The 23,644-nt window shown below is 28.8% G+C and overlaps 1 protein-coding gene and 1 long non-coding RNA gene across 5 annotated transcripts in view; one reads left to right on the top strand and one right to left on the bottom strand.

Annotated features, from left to right (window-relative positions):
• Window positions 1–54: 54 nt before the first annotated feature.
• Window positions 55–3,435, top strand: LOC149055807 (uncharacterized). Its single transcript, XR_016191498.1, has 2 exons — window positions 55–551; window positions 3,286–3,435. It is a non-coding gene; the product is annotated as an uncharacterized LOC149055807 (long non-coding RNA).
• Window positions 3,436–6,640: 3,205 nt separating this feature from the next.
• Window positions 6,641–23,644, bottom strand: part of LOC107169163 (adenylate cyclase type 5-like) — a 207,955-nt gene continuing 190,951 nt past the window's right edge. For all 4 annotated transcript variants that reach the window (XM_089226365.1, XM_089226367.1, XM_089226366.1 and 1 more), the window contains 11 exons: window positions 20,162–20,303; window positions 17,590–17,687; window positions 17,032–17,116; window positions 16,799–16,915; window positions 16,558–16,668; window positions 16,311–16,447; window positions 12,749–12,885; window positions 12,539–12,648; window positions 9,354–9,705; window positions 7,918–8,042; window positions 6,641–6,902 (listed from right to left, as the gene is read on the bottom strand). In XM_089226365.1, coding sequence (XP_089082491.1) covers window positions 6,774–6,902; window positions 7,918–8,042; window positions 9,354–9,705; window positions 12,539–12,648; window positions 12,749–12,885; window positions 16,311–16,447; window positions 16,558–16,668; window positions 16,799–16,915; window positions 17,032–17,116; window positions 17,590–17,687; window positions 20,162–20,303 — 1,543 coding nt within the window. In that variant the 3' untranslated portion in view covers window positions 6,641–6,773. The remainder of the gene's footprint in view (window positions 6,903–7,917; window positions 8,043–9,353; window positions 9,706–12,538; window positions 12,649–12,748; window positions 12,886–16,310; window positions 16,448–16,557; window positions 16,669–16,798; window positions 16,916–17,031; window positions 17,117–17,589; window positions 17,688–20,161; window positions 20,304–23,644) is intronic.

The following is a 23,644-nucleotide window of genomic DNA, read 5'->3' as shown; positions in this document are numbered from 1 at the left end:
ACGGCAAGCTGCGAAGCGCCGAAGCCGCGCCACAGCAAGGAGAAAAAATAAATTCCAGCGCATGATAGTGGAAACGCACAGTGCTGACAACGTGATGTGACGCGACGCCATGTTAAAGAGGATGACCGCGCAATACTTGGCACTTGTTTTCTCTCTCTGGTTCACGCTCAACACTACGCTGACAAAACGCATTTACGTAGGATCATTTTTTTTTTTGATTATAATCAAGTAATTCTAGAGTAAAATCCACGGTCTTAGATTATTAAAATCACTCATTACAAAATATATAGTGAATAATATTTTTGAGGAAATGACATACCGATTTATCTGAAATTTAAATGAAGCCTGACAACAATATTTACCGCCAAAGGGACGTCACCATCACGGTTAAATGCATGGAAAAAATACTGAAATTGAAAATCGGAACATTATTTCGACTTCGACTTCTTATCATAAACACAAAACGAAATAATAATAATAATAAAAAGCTCACATCATTGATCATTGTAAAATCAATATTATTTGATGTCGCTTCGAACAGACTCTAAAAGGTAGATAAGTGGGTACTTACCGCGGTACCGCCATTTATATAATATATCGTAAGCATATAATATGGTCGAACATTTAGTAAAACGCCTGGGAAATTAGTCAAAGAATTTAATTTTTGTGTAATTTCACTATTCGCTTAGACATATTTTAATAGGTAGTTAAATGCCTAGGTATTTAACTAAATGCCTATTTCAAGCCAGACACATTATAAAAATGAAACTTTTGTATTGTTTTAATAGTTTAACTAGATCTATTTTCATTTTAATTATTTATTGTTATTTTACATAAAAAAAATTGTAATATGTAGATTATGTAAAATACATAGGTATATTTTATAATTTTAATTTTGTATCAATCGACACAAGTATAAAAAATCATAATATTACGATTACAAATGTTTGTTAATTTCTAGTCGTTTTTTGTTATTTCGTGTTATTGTTTGACGTTTGGTGGCATTTGATGGAACATTTAACATTTTTTGAATAAAATGTTTCATTTTTATTATTTCTCTGACGTTAGCGATTTATCCTCATCAAACGATTTTAAATATTTTTTATTATTCAAAAAGTATAAGTCGTAGATACTTGAAAATTTTACCAGTTATTTAGATTGGAATTTTCTTTACATGATTTAATTTTCAAAATATTTTGACGATTTTTGAGATATTTATAGACAAGAGACAACTGAAATTTTCAATTTTTCTAAAAAAAATTTTTTGAAGTGTCGATAAAATATTTTTGGCCCAATAAAAATACTTGAAAATTTAATAAAAAGTTCCTCATAAGTTATTCTTACAGTGATTAAAATTTATAAGGATACATTGGCACAATTTTTTTTTATTAGCATTTGAAGTTCAAATATTGACAAAAATTCTAAATTATTTTGTAGTTCAAAATTCATAAAATTGTTTGTATTTATATCTAAGGTTATAATATTCAACACTAAGTTTTCCATAAGTTTTGCTTCAAATATCTATAGAGAAAATTTTAAGCGTCATTATAGCAAAAATGTTTTGAGCGTTATTGCGTTTGAGTTTTAAATGTTTATGAAATCGCATAATGATAACGATTTATCCTCAAACCAGGTATATGTAAATCTATGAATTATGATAATATAAGATATTATGAATTATGATAACTACATGCAATGTTTTTGGAAAAATTGATTTACCATGCCTCATGCAAAATGCGTCCTAATTGAAAAATAAAATATTTGTTTCAAAATAGAATATATGACAATATTTAAATATAATATATCCTGGACTGACAAATCATCTCCGTTCAGAATCGTTTTCGTATACAATGATACCTATCATTAAATTCAAATCTAACCTACCCTAGTCAGTGGTCCACCCCACCACCTTATGTACAGCAGAGCGACATCCATTTACCCGGTTTTTTTTTTTAACTACACTAATGCAAATTATGAGAAACTTTTTATTACATTTTTAGGTTGTATGACCAGCAACCAATATTTTTTTCGAATATAAATTTAAAAAATCGAATATTGCTTATGCCTATAAATTCCTTATTAATAGAGTAAAAATATTTTAAAAACTTCATCATGCACAAAAAATGTTATTATGAACATTTTATGAAAATTTCAAGTATTTACAGTTATTCGTTTTTGAGTTAAATCAATAAAATAAAATCAATTTTATAAAATAGGTATACTGATTTTGTGTAAGATTTACCGTTTTTCCTTAATTCACTTATGTTTTTATCTGGAAATTTTAAATTTTGACCTCTTAAATGAACTAACTAGATTTAATTTCTCACCAGAAAAGTTATTGAAGTTGAATATCGAATCATTCCTTCGACTTGTTAATCGTTATTGTGTATATTACAGACACGCACAAAAGCAAAAACATACACTCATCATTGTAAAATCAATAAACTCATGGCTCTGTTCAGAATCTAAAATTTGAATGAACTTGAAAGAAATATTATTGTCTTCTTTGTTACCTGAATCCCAAGTACCTACTAATAATGTCACATTCTTTAAAATGTTTTAAACAAATCCTTTGAATTTACTTACGTTAAATCTCTAATCCTTCTCCTCGCAATAATCTTATATCTGCATTTTCTCCAAAAATAGTTTTTGATGTTGCGTTATTAGATGTGGGACTGGCGCTGAAAGAACCTAACTTAAGATTACTCGTTCAGTAATTCTTATAGACTACAGTATAGTAGAGTGACAACATATTGTCGCAATTTCCCTCTCCCCACACCTGGCTATTGACTGTGTATTATGTAAATGCCAGAAACAATTATAGCACCACTCTAGCTTTTTACTTCTTTTTTTATTTAACTACAAAATCAAACAAACATAAAACAGATTTGTTATAATTCTTGATTACATATTTAATTAATCTGTCTCCTGTAAGCTATTCAGCTAGGTAGGTAGATTATTTTTTGTTTTTGCAGTAGGTATTTTTTTGAGAATCGAGTCTTCAATTTTAAATCTTTAAGATATTTGTAATGCGAACTTTAATTAATTGTTAATTATTTTCTATGGAACGACCGTCGAGTTGAAATTGTACTGTATTGAATTAATTTGTTATTATTTTATTAAATAAAATATTAAATTCCCTTCTCGAAATTACTCTGTAATATACTATAAATCCGGTAACTATATACTCACTATATACATATAGTCTTATTCACAAAATATTGAAATTCATATTAGTTCAACAGAGAAGTAGCATTATGATAATATTTTATACTTGAATTGCAGAGGTCAGTGAAAGCATCTCAAGACGTGGTCAAAGAATTTTTTCATGTGTTAATAAGTCACATACTCACATTTATTAGAAACCTATTGATGACCGAAACTTGTATTATGTTGTTTAAATAAATAAATAAATAAAAATATCTTTTCAAAGCATTATTGATGATTTTATTGTGTGTTATAAGTTACTTAGGTCTTAGATATACAGAAAATGTGTTTGGAAGAAGAGTTGAATTAAGTATTGGTCGTTGGTGTTCTAACGTATGATATCCACTCGACAATTATTCTCATATTCTTTAACTTGTTATCTATAAGCAACTTTGTCTATAAACAATAAAATAATAAATTTATAGTATTCATAAATTATAATTTTTAAATCGTCTATTTAACATAATATCATAATATTGATATCTGGAAATAGTATTATATTATTAAGATACCTATTAGATATTATATTTATAATATTACATAAAGAAAACACATTACATATTATGTCTATAATAGTGCTGCAACTATACACTAATTTTGGCTTGTGCGAAAATGAAATTAATGTCGCACGCACCTCTTCAAAATAGAAAATTTTTATAATGTTTGTTCAAGTATTGTATTTACTTAAATTATTTTTATTTAATGAATTATAACCCTTTTTTTTTGTTTTAATGCTAAGAATTAAATAGTTGTAAAATTAGTTCCTACATTTATCCGTTATTTTGTACCAGAGAAATTGAGTGGATATTCAATGTTGTAAAAATTTGAAATTCAAACACTCAAAAAAATTTAATTTGACCATCCAGTAATAGACTCTTTTTATTTGATAAAAGTAGGAAAACTTATGGAGAATCTTGTATTGAATTTTAAAATCTTAGATATTAATTGATAGATTTTCATGAGTTTTTAACCCAAACAAATTTGAACATTATCTTATTTTTTGTTAAAATTCGAAAATTTGTAATTATGTATTTTTATATTTTTCAAATATCATTGTAACAATACTTTTAGGAGCCTTGTAAAATTTATAATTTTTTCAGCTTTTTCACCCAATGAATACAATTTTATTGACATTTAAAGAAAAAAAAAAGAAAAATGATTGTACATAAACAGATTAAAATAAGTCAAAATATTATATGGCTTAATTTTATAGTATATTATAGTAAATTTTAATATTAACATTTACTAAAAACTTCACGTATCTACTATCTATGGTAATTTGTTTTAGAATTACACCAAGATCTCGTAAATATTCCTGTTTTTCATAATTTATTTTTGTTTTTTTCAGTACCTAGTCTTGAAAACTATAACGGAATTTTAAATTTTAACCTCCTCAACGTACTAACTAGATTCATTTTCCCACCAGATAAGCTAATGAAATTGAAAATTAAAGCATTATTTTTTTTTACAAGCATTCAAAGTTTGAATTTTGACAACATACGTAAAAATCACGAAAATTCGCAAATTATTTTAAGCTAGAAATACATAAAAAATTTTCTTTTGAAATTTAAGATTTGAAAACTTTTAATAATCTATATTTCTATAATATATCCTAAATAGATTAATTGTCTCCGCTCAGAATCGTTTTTCATATACAATGATATAATATCATTGGGTTTAAATTTAAATCCACCTATCAAAGTAACCCACTGGGGGACGAGGTGGCCGAGCGGTCTAACGCGTCAGCTGTGGCTCAGCCGGACCGGGTTCGATCCTTGACCATCGGGCGACATTTTTCTCCGGGCAAGTCGCAAGTCACGGTGTCCGAAGAACAAGTGCCTTCATTCTCCACTCCAGGGCATGGCAGAAACCTACGGGTGCCCCAATAGAAATTCTGCCAAATAGGCATCCAAACTAGGCCTTTTCGTGCCTACTCCCGGACATAGCGCCATACGAAAAAAAAAGTAACCCACTTGTAACCTACCATATAGCAGAGCGAAATCCACGACTTACCCACTTTTTTCATGTTATAATATCAAAAGATTGTTATTTTTTAGTATAAAGTATACTCGTAATGCTATATTTGAAAGTCTATCTTGTTCATTTGAGTTACGAAAAAAATGTTCTCATATCTCGCTCACCTGATGCAGATGTCACTGGTAGGTATAGTTAAAAATATTATGATGCTGATAAATATATCGAAAAACTGTAGAAGTCAACCCTTTCTTGATAATATAGTATCTACGAAATCAGAAAAAAATAGACATTAATAATATTAAGACGCTTCATACTAGACTGACTGGTTATAAATTGTTCATTCCTTCGCAGGACATACTTTTGCTTTTGGTGTCGTTAATCATATTTTGTAATAAAAATATTTTTAATTTCGGTTATAGGTAAAGGCTGCAAAAGAAACGATGATGTGATCGTAATTTCAGACAAAGAAGTACTTATATTTTTTATTCAAATTATTTTATTTTATGTATATTACTAGATATTTTACCCTCTGACTTTCCAATTATAAAATTACTAATACATTATATGCGTTATATGAAAATATGGAATGACATTTTAAATAATTGAATATAAGCCATAAGGTTAGCCCTAGGTATACCTATTACCTATTCATATTTAAAAATGTGAAACGACTATAACAATTTATTTTTAGGACTTCTTAAATATATTTATCATGAAAATCTATAAAAAATAGTATATTATATATGTTTTTTGTATGAATCAAACCAGAGGCGGTTTGAATGTATTATACTTGGTGGTGCAAGACAATATATAGACAACCCCCCCCCACCATCATAATAGAGATTACAAATAAATATTTTTTAATAAGTTTATAGTTTATAATTATAAGGCCCTTATATTCTTAACTCGACGCTTTCGACAGTTTCAGCCACGATTATAATTTATCATATGTCATTGATTAGGTACTTTATTACTTTTTTCATTTATTGAACACTAAAATTAAACATTGCGGTCAGCACATGCTCAACCAAGACCACCCACCCCCTAACATTGGCGGTGCAGTGTACAAAAAACAGTATACTCAAACTGCCTCTGAATCAAACATTATAATAGTATAATATGTTGTTATTATAATTGTTATGTTTTATATAATTTTAAATTATCTTGCAATTATTTTTAATATTACACTATATTTTCGTTAATGACAAATTTTCGCATTAAACGAAAGGATATCGAATTCTTTCCAATGCTGGCTATACAAAGGTTCGTTACAAAGTAATATAAAAGTTCGATAAGAATTTATGAATGAAACAATTTACAACTAAGTTTGAAACTTTTTCATGATGCTTAGTGTCTATACACAATAATAAAGTTGGAAACCAATGGTGAGTCATGGTATCATTCTGTAGATTTTGCAGCTGCATACAGTATTAATTCAATAATAAATACACAATAATAACAGTAAACTAAATATTAATTATTAACACATCGATACATCGAATTTTTATTTACAACGATAATAATAATATATACATATATAATTATATGATTCGTAATAACAACAATAACAATACGTATGTCAACATCGGTTAATTTTGTTGAGCATAATTGTCCAAAAAATAGGTAACCATGTTTCCTTTGCCTTTCACCTCGATGACACCGCGACAAGTCAACGGGTATCCTTTTAGCTTCAATATTTCGTACACTTCGTCGGTCACCTGAAAAATTGCATGGAGTAATCATATAGATAGATATAGGCGCAATTGAAAAAGATTTAGGAACTAGCCCCTTTCCCTCTATAAAAGAAAAATGTCAATAACTCCCCCTCCTCCCAAAAAATAAATTTATCTTAAGTTTATTCAATATTATTATAGTAGTGCAGTGCTCCAACCCTCTAAATTTCCAACACGATTTGCACCCACATGCTTGAAGCGAAATAATCACATGGGATTTCTAAAACGGTAAAATCGTCCATTAATTAGATTACAAATGGAATAAACATTTTTATCTGGCACTCAAATTCAATAATCCAGTCACATAAATTGATAAATATTGTTCAAAATAATTTTCCACGATTATTTAGCATTTGTAATGCCTTATATTAAGGACACGTGCTGAAAGATTACCAATGATAAATTAAAACATATATTTGAATAATCAAATTAATAATTTAATGAAAATTAATATAAATATAAACTTAACAGATTGCCTGAATTTATCGAAACGTATAGAAACTTAAAAATGAGCTTTATACGAATTAGAGAGAAATCATTCTTCCATTTAATTATTTTAAGAACAAACAAGCAGAAAAGCTAATTATCTATGAATTAAACTCACTGTGCAAATGTGTAATGCTTAATGACACTTGAAGAAAATGTACTGAAATGTATTGTATTATCTTTCAAATATGGTTATCTGTACTTTTATGGTACCTATATGTACTTAATTTACATAATTGCTTTATTTTTATACATTGTTAAATATAATTTAATTTAATTAAAATACTTTTTATAGTGCAATATCACTGTTGTTATTTATTTAGAATCGAAATTGGAATTAATTTCTGTTAATAAAGATTTGTATTATTAGATAATAATAATATGATATTTTGTCTCTCGATATATTCCATAAAATAATAATTTGAATATCTACCACTGAGCTACCAAACGTGTTAAAAAAACATACATATTTCAGACATAACGCACGTGCTGAAAATTAAAAAAAAAGACTTACTTGTATTTTATCCAACACTCCGGTCGAATCCATTCGGCTTGCCACGTTCACGGCGTTTCCCCATATGTCGTACTGAGGTTTTCTAGCCCCTATCACACCCGCCACCACAGAACCGATATTTATACCTGCATGTCATAATGTCATATAAAATATAAAGGTTTATATTAATAATTATGCATATTCGTTTTATATTTGTCACCATGGCATGGCAGAGTGAAATTTCTTTTAAAAATTAAAAATTGTACTATAGTAAATTGATCACTTGAAAAACTACATACATACCTAACCTTGTAATCTGTATTGTTGCCACTACAAATTTTAAATTAAATTCATTTTTATGGTTGCTACCTTTTTGTATTAGGGGAGTAGTGAGGTAATTCAAATTAAGATTATAGACTATAGTATATATAGATAGCGTTATAATATTGATAACTTTATTTATTTGAAAAATGTTGATAAAAAATATTTTATTGTCATTAATACCTATTATTACAAATTATTGGTTCAATAACGCGTTATGTCCATCGTAATTATATTATAAGTATTATAGATTTACGATTTACCTATTTTTCATTATATAAGTATTATCATTAGCAAGTGCGTCATTTCAACTTTTTGCAAAGTATGATACCTTCTAGAAAGAACAAAAAATCAGGTACTTGCTGCTTACAATTTACCATGTTACATAAAGATAATTTATTAATTTGTTTTCTTGATGTTTATAGTTTAATAAGGGTTTTGGGTTTTTCTGTACGAATTATGAATCGTTCGCCGATACGTACGTCACCGCATCAATTCGACAAATTAATTAATCAAATGTTTATAAAAATACAGTATTTTTTGACCTAACCTTATCAGCCATTATTTGTGATTTTTAAACATTTTTTGAATTTTAAAATTAAAAACAAAAAGTCTATTATTTTAAAAAATTTCATATTTTCTTAACCATAGGTAATATAATTTGTTTTGTTTTTAGATTGAGTAAAAATAATTTTAAATTACTCATGCATAGTAATATTACATAAGTATATAGAGTAGGTAGATGTCCATTAAAAAACGTTGATGTATAATTACTAAAACAGAACTAAAATTTTTTCTTTATTATTTAAAATATTCTCAATATTGAAATATGTAACATGTGGTTTGTACAAAAATTTCAAAACTTAAGTTACAAGGTGAATAAATCTATGTTTAATCATATTAGCTGGTTTAGAGCATGCCAAATGTTTATATTTAAATTAATTTGAGAAGTTTTATGTTGTTAATGTTCATGTAGGTAAATAATTATAGCTTTGAGATTTTTTTCCTGAGACATTTTTTTCCAAGTATATATAGGAACATCTAAGTATGTGATCATGAAGGGAGATTATCTTACGGACATTTTTTTCTGTTTTCTCCGTTTATTATACCCTCGTAGTGCCTCTATTGGAACTTACCAATTCTGATGCGGAAATTGTTGAACGAGTGTTCGTTAACGTATGCCAACTGCTCGCGGAGTCTGAGCGCGTAGTCGGCCATGGCGGTGACATGTGAGTACTGTTTGCTGTCGCAAGTGTGTCTGGTCAGTCCGGAAGCGGCCATGTACGTAGCGCCGGTCGACTTGATTTTCTCAATGCACTGAAAACGCGGTTCACTGAGCAGCTCGTCGAAGTCGGCAATGATCTCGTTCAGCAGTCGCAAGCACTCGACGCCCTCGTTGTTGGCCTCCAATTCTACGTAAAATTCGGAGAAGTTCGGTATGGACGCGAACATTATGCACACGCTGTCACACTGCTCATGGTATAGTTCCTGCAACAAAGCGGAAGTTCAATACTGGGTACACATAAAACTATGGTCGTTATACCCACAACATTGATAAAAAGCACATATTTAAATTTAATAGTTTTTTTTTTCTTTACTGATTTTTCAGTAATCTTAGAGTAAAATCAGTTGTAGAAGATAATATTTTTGAAGGTTTGAAATTATTTTGGTTTTATTATATTATTATTTGATTTTAAAAATAAAACTTTTTTTTTTTTAAAACATAAATTTTAAATAAGATATTAAATCATTTTAGAAAATATTTTGAATAATATATATATATGCCATACCCTAAAAAATATTATTTTATATAATTTTTGTAAAGGGCGATTTTACTTTAAGATAACTCTAAAGCAATAATATTGCGTGAACGCGTTTCGTCTATATTGTGTGAAGGCCAGAGAGAGAGTACAAACAATAACATCTTCTTAATAGTATGCACAGTAAAATATCAATAAATAGGAAATACTTATCGTATTAAATACAATAAATATTCATCAGTCATAATGGAGTTATTATATTAGTGACTTAGTGCGATTAGTGCAAATAAACATTAATATTGGTTCTTTTTGTAAACAATTAAAAAATATCTATTTGCTACGTGAATAATCATCATTTAAGGTAGATATATATATATTATACGGGGTGGCAGTATTATGAACATTTTCCACCCGTTCCTGGTTTTTTGAACGGAAAAAAAAAAGATATATATATTATATAATATAATCGATTAACCTGTTTTTTTTTTTATTAGAAATAAGCTTCGGCAGCGGTGGCCATTGGCTGACATTGTTTACATTGTTTTTACATAATTTTTACATACTAGGTAGTTTTGTTTTTACATATTATTTTATATTATTTGTGTACAGTATATTTTCGATTTCAGTTTATTTTATGATCTGTTTGATGGTTGATACGTTTGGACCTAATGATTGGTATAGAAATTCTGGGATGTTGTGTTTGATTCTTGCAGCTTCTGTTTGTTTGCATTCGACGTGTACCTATATGTTTGATAGTCAAGTGACTATTAACCTATTATAACTTTAAAGTTTTAATATTTTGCAATATGCTTTTTAAACTATGAAATTCGCGTACAGCTGTAGGCTTTTTAAAACGCCAATACAAAAAGTTGTGCAATCGCGTGGTACTTACGTTATTCTGTACGGCATCGACATAATGTTTTAGACAGGTATACGTTATGTTTATACCTACGTCAAACGGTTTGGCAATCACTTGAACTGAAAGTAGGGTAGAAGTAATGTCATTTTTTCGCAAATATACGCTATAGTTGTTTTTAATAAATAAGTCACAATTCGCGTAACTGTGATTTCAGTGATATACCTATAATGGTATTTTTTGTTATGTCGAAAACCACGAAAAGCGTTATATGTTTTGTACTCTTTTATTTTTTTTAACGAAATTTCATTTTTAGCTTCAGTTATTGCTTGTTGTTTTACCAGATACCAACTCGTGCTTAAATATTTTTAGTTTTAATTTAATGCATCTTTAAAACCACACACAACTAATAAATTATCTTTAATCTCACGCAACGTGTATACGGATCACCTCCCAAATTATAGCAATTATTCACATAAGATGCATCTCGGTTCTACGAAAGCAATACTTTGTTTCCCGTACATGTAATTAGTAAAAGAGGCCAACCAATTGGTGGTTTTTGTGGAAAAACATGCTATACAAATCAAGAAAAACGAATTCGAGTTTTATTTCGATTTAATGTATCTAACTGATTGGGCTAAAATAAAATTTTTATAAAAATAATGGTTTTAGATTTTGGTTTTTTTAATGACGATTTGACGAGAATAGAAAATTTAAAACTAACCCATTTTTTTCTAATTTTGTGTAAATGACACGTTCAAGCAAAGAAGAAGTCTTAATTTGCTTGACTGTTTGAATCATTGATGTGTGTTCAAAAAAAAGTGAAAGAGAAGATAGCAGTAGAGCGAAAATATCAATCCATCAATTTAACGTGTACAACAAGTGGTTTAAAGCAATAGGTATCTACGTCATTTGTTATAAATGGTTTTTTACAGGAAGCTGTAATGTTGTAACTCGAGTAACCTTGTATTTAAAATAATTTTAAAAGAAATTTTGAGGATTGTAAAAATAATTTTATAGTGTCGTGTACTATTTAAAACCATACTTGAGAATAAATAATTAATTGCCGTCCATATAGAACATGTATACAGTTTACAATAAATAAATAAATAAATAAATAAATAAATAAATAAATTAGCAATCAATTAGGTACTACAAAATAATATCATCTGTAAAAATTATTTATAGAATAATTTAGTTCTACAGTTTTGGAATTGTAATTAATTGATTCCTTTTTTTAGTAACATTTTTGATTGGTTTAAAATACATATAACTTAATTAATAATTTGAACCTAAAAACTCTATTATAAAACACAACAATTACTTTTTTAGTAATATTAAAGTGTTATCTATTCTTTTTAATGCATTTTACGTTGTATATTTTATAATTATGTTCTTATTTAATGTGACATTTTATTGATATAGTTGTATGTAAAATGTATTTATTTTATGTACAATAATATACTATAATATTGAATATTTATTTAGAGTAGGTACGAAAAATATTACTCGTTGACAGTTTGTTATAGGAACCTATTACATTTTTAGTACAAAACTTTTGTGTTATTCAAAAGTTAGACTCAGACATCATATTTTACCTGAGGGGCATTTTCTAATTAAAAATAAGACTTATGAAAAAAACAGTCATATCTATCCCTCATATTATTGTTATTTTTGTTATTGTGTAGACAAAAATATTACTAACGTCTACGGGCTTATCCAAAGTCAAAAAATGTTCAGCAACATGAACCGGCAGAATGTTTGCTAGAAGTTTACGGTTATAAGCTTCTAGATGTTCCATATCTTCTTTTTCCTCTGGAAACGAATCAAAAATAAATGTCGTTGAATAAATATCATATAATATAATATATGTTATATCTACATGATTAACAACGTATAACAATTTGTTGCTCACCCGTAGCTTGTAATTTCCATAAAAAATCTAGTCGTGAAGTAACTTCAGTCTGCTGTGCTTGGAGAATTAATGCGACAATTAGCCCCAGCATGACGACAAACATGAGTATGCGAATCCAAAATGATTCTTCTATAGGCCTGTTATGGACAGAGACAAATTTTTAGTGTTTTAAATGTTCCAATAAGTTTGTGAAATCGATTGGATACATATTGCATCAGGTTATTCAGTAGGAATTATAAGCCCGCAACCGACATTTTACCACAGATTGAATAACAGACAATGTGCCCCCAGATTGAAATCATAAATCATCAGTCATATACAATAGTTAGTCAATCATGAAATTAGGGTGATATAATAATGATAGACAGTTTATTAAACTAACATAATCTATTAGGTATATGTGATTTAACTAACGCAGAAATGAGAACAGTAAATCGAAATCATCTGCAAACAAGGTTATCCAAAATATGTGACCTGCAGTATACAGCAGTGTTTGACTCCAAGTAGGTAATTATTTACTATTCAGTAAATTTAAGGCTTGTGATTTTGACCATTAGGTTAAATAACTGCAGAAAATATGCCATATAATTATTCAACAATATTAGTTCATATAAAAATCATTATTTAAATATTTCAGTTTCAAAAACAATGATTTATCATTTTTTTTTCTTGGTTAGTATTTAATAGTTATTAATATTTACAAATTAAAATATGTTTAACACGATTTTTAGAGTAATTTTTTCCTGTCAAACGTCAGCCAGTGGCCTTCGCTGCTGAGGCTTATTCTAATAAAAAAAAAAGTTATTTTATTTTATATTTCTTTGGATTGTCCCTATATACAATAAAAAATTTTTTGTTTTGTTTGACCGTTAAAAAAACTGTTAAGAAAATATACTAAACATCGTTGGAGGAATTTTTCTTCTGAAATAAAAGTGATTTATTTCGAAACCAGCGAACCAATTTAATGAATTAATATTGTTCATTTAAACATAGGTTTTTTTTTTAAATTTCAGTCAGCGTTAAGTGTTCATTGAAAAGCATAGTAAGTATAGTAGGTACATAATTTTCTGAAGGTACCGGAAATTGGTTTTTGTTTCATTTTCGTTAACAAGTAATAGTAAAATATACATTGTGCCTATGTATCCTATATCTACTGTACTGCCATAATATATTCTTTTCTGAAATATTTTGGCAATCACATTTTTAATTCGATATAAAGTTAAACACGAATCTTTGAAAAATATCTACCTATTCAAAGAAATAAAATAAGTCAGGCATAAAAAAGTAATATAATGACGACTCAAAGCTTTTTAAGTTCAAAAAGATATATATATATATATATATATATATATTATGTATAAAAAAAAAAATAAAACAAAATTTATATGTAGATTAGAAAAATAGGGATTACTCAGATGAGATATAATGGTTAAAATATTTTCTTTGAAGTATTTTAACGAAGATAATAATTGTCTCTCGCGGCCATATCTTATTATTGGACAGTGGATTTTTGTGAAATTAACTAATATACATATCATGTAGATTGTACAACTCTTTTATTTAATCGGATATCTGTGATGAGTCTTTATAAAGTATAAAAATATGTTTTCGTCTTCCCTTCCTCTTTCGCAATACTTTGAAAAGTTTTTGATTTCTGCAGCAAGTATTTTAAAAATCACACGATTTCAATATTGAATTTAAAAAAAATGGTTATAGGTACATTTGTACTTACGTTTTCAATTGACTACAGAGTACAGCCTAGTTACTAGACAATACGGTCAGTGGAATGCTCATTGAGATTGAGGAGGTTAAGAGTTATGTTCTCTTTCCCCCCACCCACCATAATTCCATAAATTCTCTTATTATTGTCTTCAGAATTAGCTCCACATTTAATTTTAATTTAATATTACTAGGCTTGAGACGCAGATAAAATCTGGCTGTTGTAATAGTGGCGGCATCCGAATTGTATACAATGCATTTCTTAAAGGGGAATGCTTGAATTGCATGCCACCATTTATAGGGACGTGTCCGAATTGCATGCCATGGCATGTGTACATGCGTATACCCACAAGTATAATTATCATTCACTTTATTTTTGGAATTTTCTAAGTTTTAAAAGAAGTATGCATGGAAATACTTTACGATATGATTGTTACAGCTGATTAGTTTCTAGATTGAAATATTTTTATATCTGAGTAAAAATTAAGCTAAACTGTAGGTACTTATTGCAGTGAAGTTAAAATATTATGTTCGTAGAAAAGTTAGCATATTATAATATGGCGTTTCCGACATCAAAATAATACCTAGGTATTTATATTAAAAATGATATGTAATCAATTTGTACATAGCGTGTAATCAGTCTATATATTTGATAATGCAATTATTTAATCGAATAACTTTTTTTCAAATATTGTAAGTGTATAAAATAAATACATTTTTAAGTTTAACCAGTAATACAGATTATATGTTAAACAAAATCCAACTTGTAAGATGTAAAAAATGAATTAAAACTTCTTCTATGCAATTTCTTGTTTGTTATATTTTTATTTATTTATAGAGAAAAATTAAAGTTTTAGTTGCTAATTATTTTGCTGCTTTTACATTTTATTTGATATAAGTATATCTAACCTTGGACCTCTTACTTACTTCAAAAATTACTCTAAAGATGTTTATTTAAATGTATCAATATAAATAATGTACAATGTATAAGGCCTTTAATAATTAAACTGACACTTTATGTTAATACAAGAAACTTTTTAAAACAGCTTATATATAAAAAAAATCCAAGTTTTAATAAAACGAAATAAAATAAAATATCCCAAAATAGACTAAACATTTTCTTCAATTAAAACTGTAAAATATGACATACTTTATTAAATATTAAATTTTTCAATAGATTTTTCTCTCGTGTATATTATGTATATTGCTTTATTGTAAACTTTAAAATAATTTTAATGATTAGGTATAGAATAATGTGACCGAAATGGACCTAATAATACAATCTTAGTCATTCAGGAAAATGGTTTCGATTTCTAATGGATCAGTCAGTGTAATTGGGAGTTTGAGTACTATTCCATGAAGTTTTTGGTTTTTGTCAATACAAATAAATAATAAGTTCAAAATTGTATAAAGTTATAAATTATATATTTGAATCAGTTCTGTATGATTTGAATATTATGTTTTAACTGAATGTTTCTTCAAGTGCCATAGCCTTGATGATGAATGCTGAACTAACTACATACAGGCATTTTAATAATACCTAAATAACTAATATTTTGAACGAAGACTGAAAATGTAAATTTTATATTTACTTAAGTATAAAATATATTTAAGTATTTAATTTCTATATAGGCTGTAACGAATGTTCCAGAGGTATTTGTAACAATGGCAGGTAATAGACACAAGTATTAAAATGTAAATGTTTTTGTAATAACTAAACCCAAAAAGTACCTAAGTAGATGCAAATTATGTAATAATTTTGACTTAACCGGAATACGAAAATATTCAACTGTTTAAATATCTAAAAAAAAAGTCATCCAGTATATAGATTCAAATCACTTACCTGTGGTTTAGAAATATGCTGGAAAATATAAAGTAACAAGACGATATAAATATCAACAGGGAGAGTTTGACTAGACTGATAAGCACTTGGTACACAGCAACCAATATCATCAAGATGATGACGCACACGGTCATGTACTGCGGAAAAGTATAAAAACCAAAATGTTACAAATTACAATACAATGCAGTACGGACGATAATATAATACTTTATATAAACCGTTAAAATTTGACATTATAGATTATTACGTTAAACAAAAGTTGACATGTGCTCTCCTGTATGATAGGATTTTCAACGACTAATACTTCGGTGGAATTTTGGTTTTGTTCGTTGAAGCACACCTCCAGTTTGTGTATGATCTGAAAATAAAGCGACAACAGTCGGTCGTGGGTTAATCGTTTCGTGTCCAAAACATCGTGTAGCCGACCGAGGTCTAGCATGGTAATTATTATACCATATGTAACATTATTTATAATGGCGTTTATGTACCAGCGGTGTCATGGAAGTCAAAAAGCAACAGACGATTATGGCCAGGGCCACCGATTGAGCTATAGAACGGTTCTGGTTGATAGTTTGCGACGCTTTTTTCAGCGGTTCCGTAATTTCCTTAAACAGAGAGTGCACAAAGTAAAATATTGTCGCGTCGTCTGCCGTGCCCACCATGGCTGATACGTAATATTATTATATTGTAATATTAGGTTTATGGTGAGGTGTACACTTACCATCAGACGATTGCGAAAGATTACTGCCGCCGACAGGGAGATCGTCAGCCATCCGAATATTAAACATCCCAACAACAAATAGGACCTACGAAAAATGAGACACGGAAAACATTATAACAAAATGCACGCTGCGATATCCATGTCGTGAAAACGACGAGACGTCCGGTTATCTAGCAAGGTGTCGGCGAATACTTTATTGGCAAAGAGAGTTTAATGATAATATAATGTGATGACCGATGGTGAATTTATAGACAGGGTGTTCTCGCAGAAGGCAGAAGCACCCACCGTTCGCATATTGCATTTTTTTTTTTTTTTTAATTATAAATTATTTAGGTGTTAAGATTACTACTATATATCTAAACGTATTCATTATTGTAGACTGTACACTATCACCTCGAAGAATAAGTTAAATTTGTTTTTTACTCCAATATTGTTCATTATAAGTACCCACTAATAGTAGAATTTTTATCAAAATGGCATCCACCATTAAAAAAAATTCTGAGTCCATCGTCAAGTTATGACATATGTACGTAGTAATAATAATAATTATATACTCACAGCGGTAGAATAATCACGTGACCCGCGGTGATAGCCGAATATATACACACCGTACACGTCATGTAGGTGTAGAGCATCCGGTCGGGCACTTTACTGTACTGTGTAACAGACGATAGTATTAATATACCGATTAGTACACGGAATGTTATATTATCATTATTTCTAATATTGTCATTCTATAATATTATATATCAGACCAGTAAGTTGATTTGGTCAACCACTATATTAGTGTCATATTATAATATTATATTATCGAATAGGGACAAATGGACGTAGCATGTTAAAAAAATATGATGAATCAATCAAAAAAAACATATCAGTAGTAAAAAACATTAATAATTAAAATTCAATATCAAATATGTTTATTCATATTATTTGTATTTACTCTACCCAATACAAGTTTAATTAAAATGTTATAATAATTAAGTAGAAGTATGAAGTAAAATATTTTGATTGATTTCACGTAAAAATAATAAAATTCAGTACTACGATGTAATATTCAATTATATAATCTAGCATAAAAATTACTTTATTCCTTAAATACATTCATATACATATATTACTCAATCTAAGTAATCTAATGTATTCATTAATATGTAGTAATATTATTAGTGTTTAAGCTAAAAGAACATTAGTTGATGCTGTACAAAAAAAAAAAATATATATATAAAATATAAAATACGATACAATAGGATTATACTATTATAGTTATATAATATATTATTATGGATATTATTTTTGATTTTATACAAACCAGAATTAAAACACAATTTGTAAGTAAAATATTTAATTTAAATTAATATTCAATTATTTGTTTTTAACATTTTTAATTTTTCTTTAAATATTTTAAAACCAATTTATTGAGTGTAAATACATTATTTTTGATTTTGTGTTTTAATTTTTTAATTTTTAACTATACTATTCCCGCTAAATACACCTCTCCGGGTGAAATTGAACACATTATCAAGCAACTCCACATTAAAAAATCACCAGGTCATGATCTAATTAGTAATGTTATTACAAAGAACCTCCTCAAAAAAAATATAATTTTTTTATCACACATATTCAACGCCATTTTCAGACTATCGTACTTTCCAAACACTTTGAAATACTCGGTCGTTATTCTAATATCTAAGCTCAATAAACCACCAGAGATCCTGCCTCTTACAGACCCATAAGTCTTCTACCAACCTTTTCTAAAATTTTTGAGAAAATTCTTTTAAAAAGACTCATTCACTCTTCAAAAAACATAATTCCACACACACAATTCGGATTCAGATCAAAACATTTTACATTGCACCAATTACACAGAACAGTCGATATCATATCCAGCTCCCTGGAAAAAAAAAAAAAAACAGTTCTGTACAGCAGTATTCCTTGAAATCTCCCAAGCCTTTGATCGGGTTTGGCACGACGGACTAATGTACAAACTTAAAAAGTTCTTACCCGCCCCTCTTTTCTTCTTAATAAAATCATATCTATCAAATCGTTTCTTTACTGTTCGCTTAAACAACACCTACTCAACCCGTCACACTATTAGAGCTGGAGTCCCACAAGGAAGCGACATCGCTCCATTCCTTTACTCGATTTTCACTCATGACATACCCAAGACTTTTATACATCTTTAGGCACATACGCTGATGAAACGCTAATAACCGCCTCCCACGAATGCCACGTCACAGCCAGTGAAATGATCCAAAACCATTTAAAAATAAGATCAGCTTGTGGGAAAACAGATGGGAAATCAAAATAAACGAAACTGTTCGTTAAACAATATACCAATTCCTAAGGCAAACGAAGTCAAATACCTCGGACTAACTCTCGACAAACGCGTAACCTGGAGCCCACACATTAAAGCCAAACGCAAACTCTAGACTTCATATCCTTAGACCACTCTTAAAATCCAAGCTTTCCCTTTTCAATAAACTTACAGTATACAAATCAATAATTCGACCATTTTGGACATATGGTATCCAGTTATGGGGCTCTGCAAAGCCCTCTAACACCAACACTCTTCAAGCTTTTCAATCTATCTGCCTACGATTAATAACGTTTTCTCCTTGGTATTTCACAAACAAAAATCTTCACAAAGACCTAAAAATTCCTACATTTAATCAATTAGCAAAAGCATATTACTCTAAATTTCACTCCAACTTAAACTCTCACAGTAATCCATTAATAAAGCAACTTTCTTCCACCTCACTTCCTGGCAACGTACGCAGAAGACTAAAAAGGCAGTGGCCTAGAGACCTGCTAAAAAAATAAATAAAAAATAAAACCCTCGACATCTAAAATGTTCTCGGTCGGATGGTGCTGCTGAGTGCCTGCCCCTAAATGCTAATTTCTGTTATTTCATATTATATTAATTATCAAATTTGCCCATTGTACATAATGTTGTATAGATTGTAAATTGCTTAAATATATAAATAAAAAAAATAAAACTATATTATTAGTATTGTTTGATTTAGGTATTCATGCTTTATTTTTGACGTCTAATTGTCTCCACGTCTATTTGTCTGTGAATGGATATTATAGGTCATGTATTATATTTATTATTAATTTAGGTACTTACGATTTGTTCGATTTTGGTGTCACGGAATTTTAACGTTATCGGATAGCAGTACTGCGATTTGAGACGGTCAATGCTCCGGGCGTCGATAGCGCACAACAAGTACTCGTCTACCTCGCCGTGGTTTAATTCGGGTTCGTCTTTGCTGAAAACAAAAAAAAAAATACCCGTTAAATAGCTCAACGCATTACGCTTACGTTTTGACAGTCTCATAAGCATAAGCGCAACTATGGGGGGGGGGGGGGGCTGGGGGGCTTAGCCCCCCCAAAACTTGTAATAGCCCCCCCAAAAAATATTTAGTTATTTCCTAAAATATTAACGAGCTTTTTAATATTTTACTAAAATTCTTTTTTTTTGGAAAAACTGGAAAAAATGTAATTATTTTATTTTTATTTTAAGTTCATAATATTATTTTATATGCCTATGATTAATTTGGTAAATCGTAAATATCATTAGCTATTATATGCCTTTATAAAGTATTTGTTTTTTAAAAAACGATTTATATCGGTACATTCAACATTGCCACATTGCCCATTGGTATGATTATTGTACATACGTAATTTTACAAAAATTGTAATACATGCATAGTCTGAGCGACTGAGCCTCATAGATAATATATTATCTATGCTGAGCCAGGGTGGGTTAGGTTAGGTTAGATAGACAAATTAACATAAATTAACAAATTAACATAACACCAATGCTGGTGTTCAAAAATGTTATTGGTGATAATTTAAAGGACTTCAATTTTATAAAAGAAAATTTGAATAAAAAAGTGTTTCCAAATTTATATTTAATGATACAAGTAGCCATTACTTTGCCGATTTCATCCGCCACATCAGAACGCTCTTTTTCAGCTATGAGGAGGATAAACACATATTTACGGTCCACAATGAACCAAGATCGGTTCAGTAATCTATCAATCCTGCATATAGAAAAAGACATCGAGATTCCAATTGAACAAATATTACAAATATTTATTGATAAAAATAAAAGAAAAATGAAACTTTGAATAAATAAATAGATTTTGTTGTGTACTTGTGTTATATTTTTTAATGAATTTTTAGGGGGTGTGGGGGCATCGCCCCCACGGGTTACTTTTCATATAATGTTAGGTGGGGCTACAGCCCCCCCAACATTTTAGCCCTAGTTGCGCCACTGCTCATAAGGGTTATTAGAAATTCGACTAGTGAATAAAAAATTGTTAAATAAACCAATATGTAAAAAATCTTTATACTACTTAAATCACAATTTGTAAACAAGTACTTATAATAAATAAGAGTCACTATATTAGATGTCTAAATTCATTATTTTTTCCTTGTTACTATTGCAGACAAATTAAAAAAAAAAACAATTGGTACACATGATTAAAAAAAAAATATATATTTAAATAAATACCAAACTTAGTTTTCATCAAGTATTTATTCGTAGATTTATGAGTTTACAAATTGAAAATGCATAATTCTAGGAATAGGCACTTGATGAAAATAATATTTATATAAAATTATATAATATAATTATTTGTGATAAGATAAGGCTTTTAAATTTGTTACTCCGACATAATAGTATAAAATATAAAAGTAAATATTTGCTGGATGGCACATATTATTATGTACCTATGTATGTATATTATACAGTAAATAGTGATTATTTTTGTATTATATTATCAGTATATATAAAATAAAATGTTCTATCTGACTAATCAACGAACAGGCAAAACTAAGTTTTTCATACGTAATTTACTAATTTTACTATATAATTGAAAAATAAAAACTATAAATTGCTGATATTATCAGTGCGTGGTTTATGCAGTATTGCTTTTTGATTTTAGTAATTTAAATATTTTAATTTTATAAATAATTAGCTGTATTTCCCAACTTTACTCGAGTTATTAAAATCAATAAATTCATCCATCTATCGTGTTCAGTCTTTAAAGTAAGTAAAAATTAAACGTAATCGTGCTGACTTTTTAGAACGTGCTGTTCTAAAAAGTTTTTGCTTACTGGCAACAGTGGCAAATATTACTCATGGCATACATGCATGTAACAAACTTCAAGTGAATAGAACGACAAAACTTTTATGGACTAAATAGCTACATATGTATTTTATATTAAGTCGGACTTCTAAATGATGACGAAGCATCAAACAAGTTTCACTAATGAAAATTATACAATTCATTTCAAGTTCGGTTTCCACTTTGTATTCATTTTTGCATGTGTAAAGACTTTATAAAATGTTTCATACGCGATTCAGTAGCGTACACTTGCAATTTGCATTATTTACTAACTATAATATATAGGTAGCTTAAGATAATAAATTAGTATTAGAATCACCAAAAAACAACATCTATCTAGATAGGGTATGAATACATTGATTAGGTCATATGTTTTGCATCAGTGGCGTATTTGAGGGGGGGGGGGCGATAGGGGCGATCGCCCCCCCTCCCCCCGAGAGATCTTTGAAAATAATATTTTATGATTGTTGAACTTATAAGTGTATCTAAATATTTTAATTAATAAATAAATAATATTTTTTGGATGAGAAATTTTTGTGATAACTGTCAACTGATAATATATATTATATCGGATAAATCGGATTACTGATTAGTGATTGCTCTATGATACGCAAAGATGGAACATTTGGCCCGAGGACTGGGTGATGTAGTCGTGCCAAACGAATGATGGAACGGAACGTCACCTGTCGAAATGGTCACCTAAATGGTTAGGTTAGGTTATAACTTGAAGGGGGATACAATTTTACTTCAAAATATGTATTAGTCGAGATATTTTACTCGAATTTAGGGTAAACGAGGTTCTAGGGGAATAAAAAAAAAAATCAAGTTGTCAAGTTTTTCGAGTTATCTTGACTGTATAAAGCCTTACTAACAACCTTGAAACAAATGTTTTAATTATTCGGAATGTGGCATATGCTTAATCGCTCTGTATTTAGTTTTTAGTAATAGTAGTTATATTCTCTCTTTGTTATTTTCGTTTACTACTCTCCTCGACTTCACACATCCACTTTTTGGCTTTTCCACTTCTTATTATTTATATCCTTATATTAGCCATATCTGCTACTTTATACTATTTTGTCAATAGGTTAAAAACTTGGCTGAGATCAAAAATGGGCCAGGATCGGCTTACAGGGTTGGCATTATTAAACATTCATAGATCTATAGAAATAAATGTTGATGATGTAATAGATCGATTCACAAGTCTTAAAAAAAGAAATATAGATTTTGTATTGTTAATAAAAATTCTTTAATAAAAGTGCTTAAATAAATAATACAAATGCATTATTTTTTTATGTCTAAAAAAAATGTTTTTAATTGATGGGGGTGGTTTACTCCTCTTAATATCACCCCCCCCCCCCCCATAGGTAAAGGCTCAAATACGCCACTGTTTTGCATCATCATTTTACTTCAAACAACTGATATCCAAAACTATATTATAGCTAAACGTTTATCGTAAATAACATTGCAAGCTAAAG

The sequence above is a fragment of the Diuraphis noxia genome, unplaced genomic scaffold (genome assembly GCF_037042655.1).
Source record: "Diuraphis noxia isolate RWA-SAM2 unplaced genomic scaffold, SU_Dnox_SAM2 contig0004, whole genome shotgun sequence".
Lineage (NCBI taxonomy): Eukaryota > Metazoa > Arthropoda > Insecta > Hemiptera > Aphididae > Diuraphis > Diuraphis noxia.
This window is presented reverse-complemented; position numbering and strand designations above follow the sequence as displayed.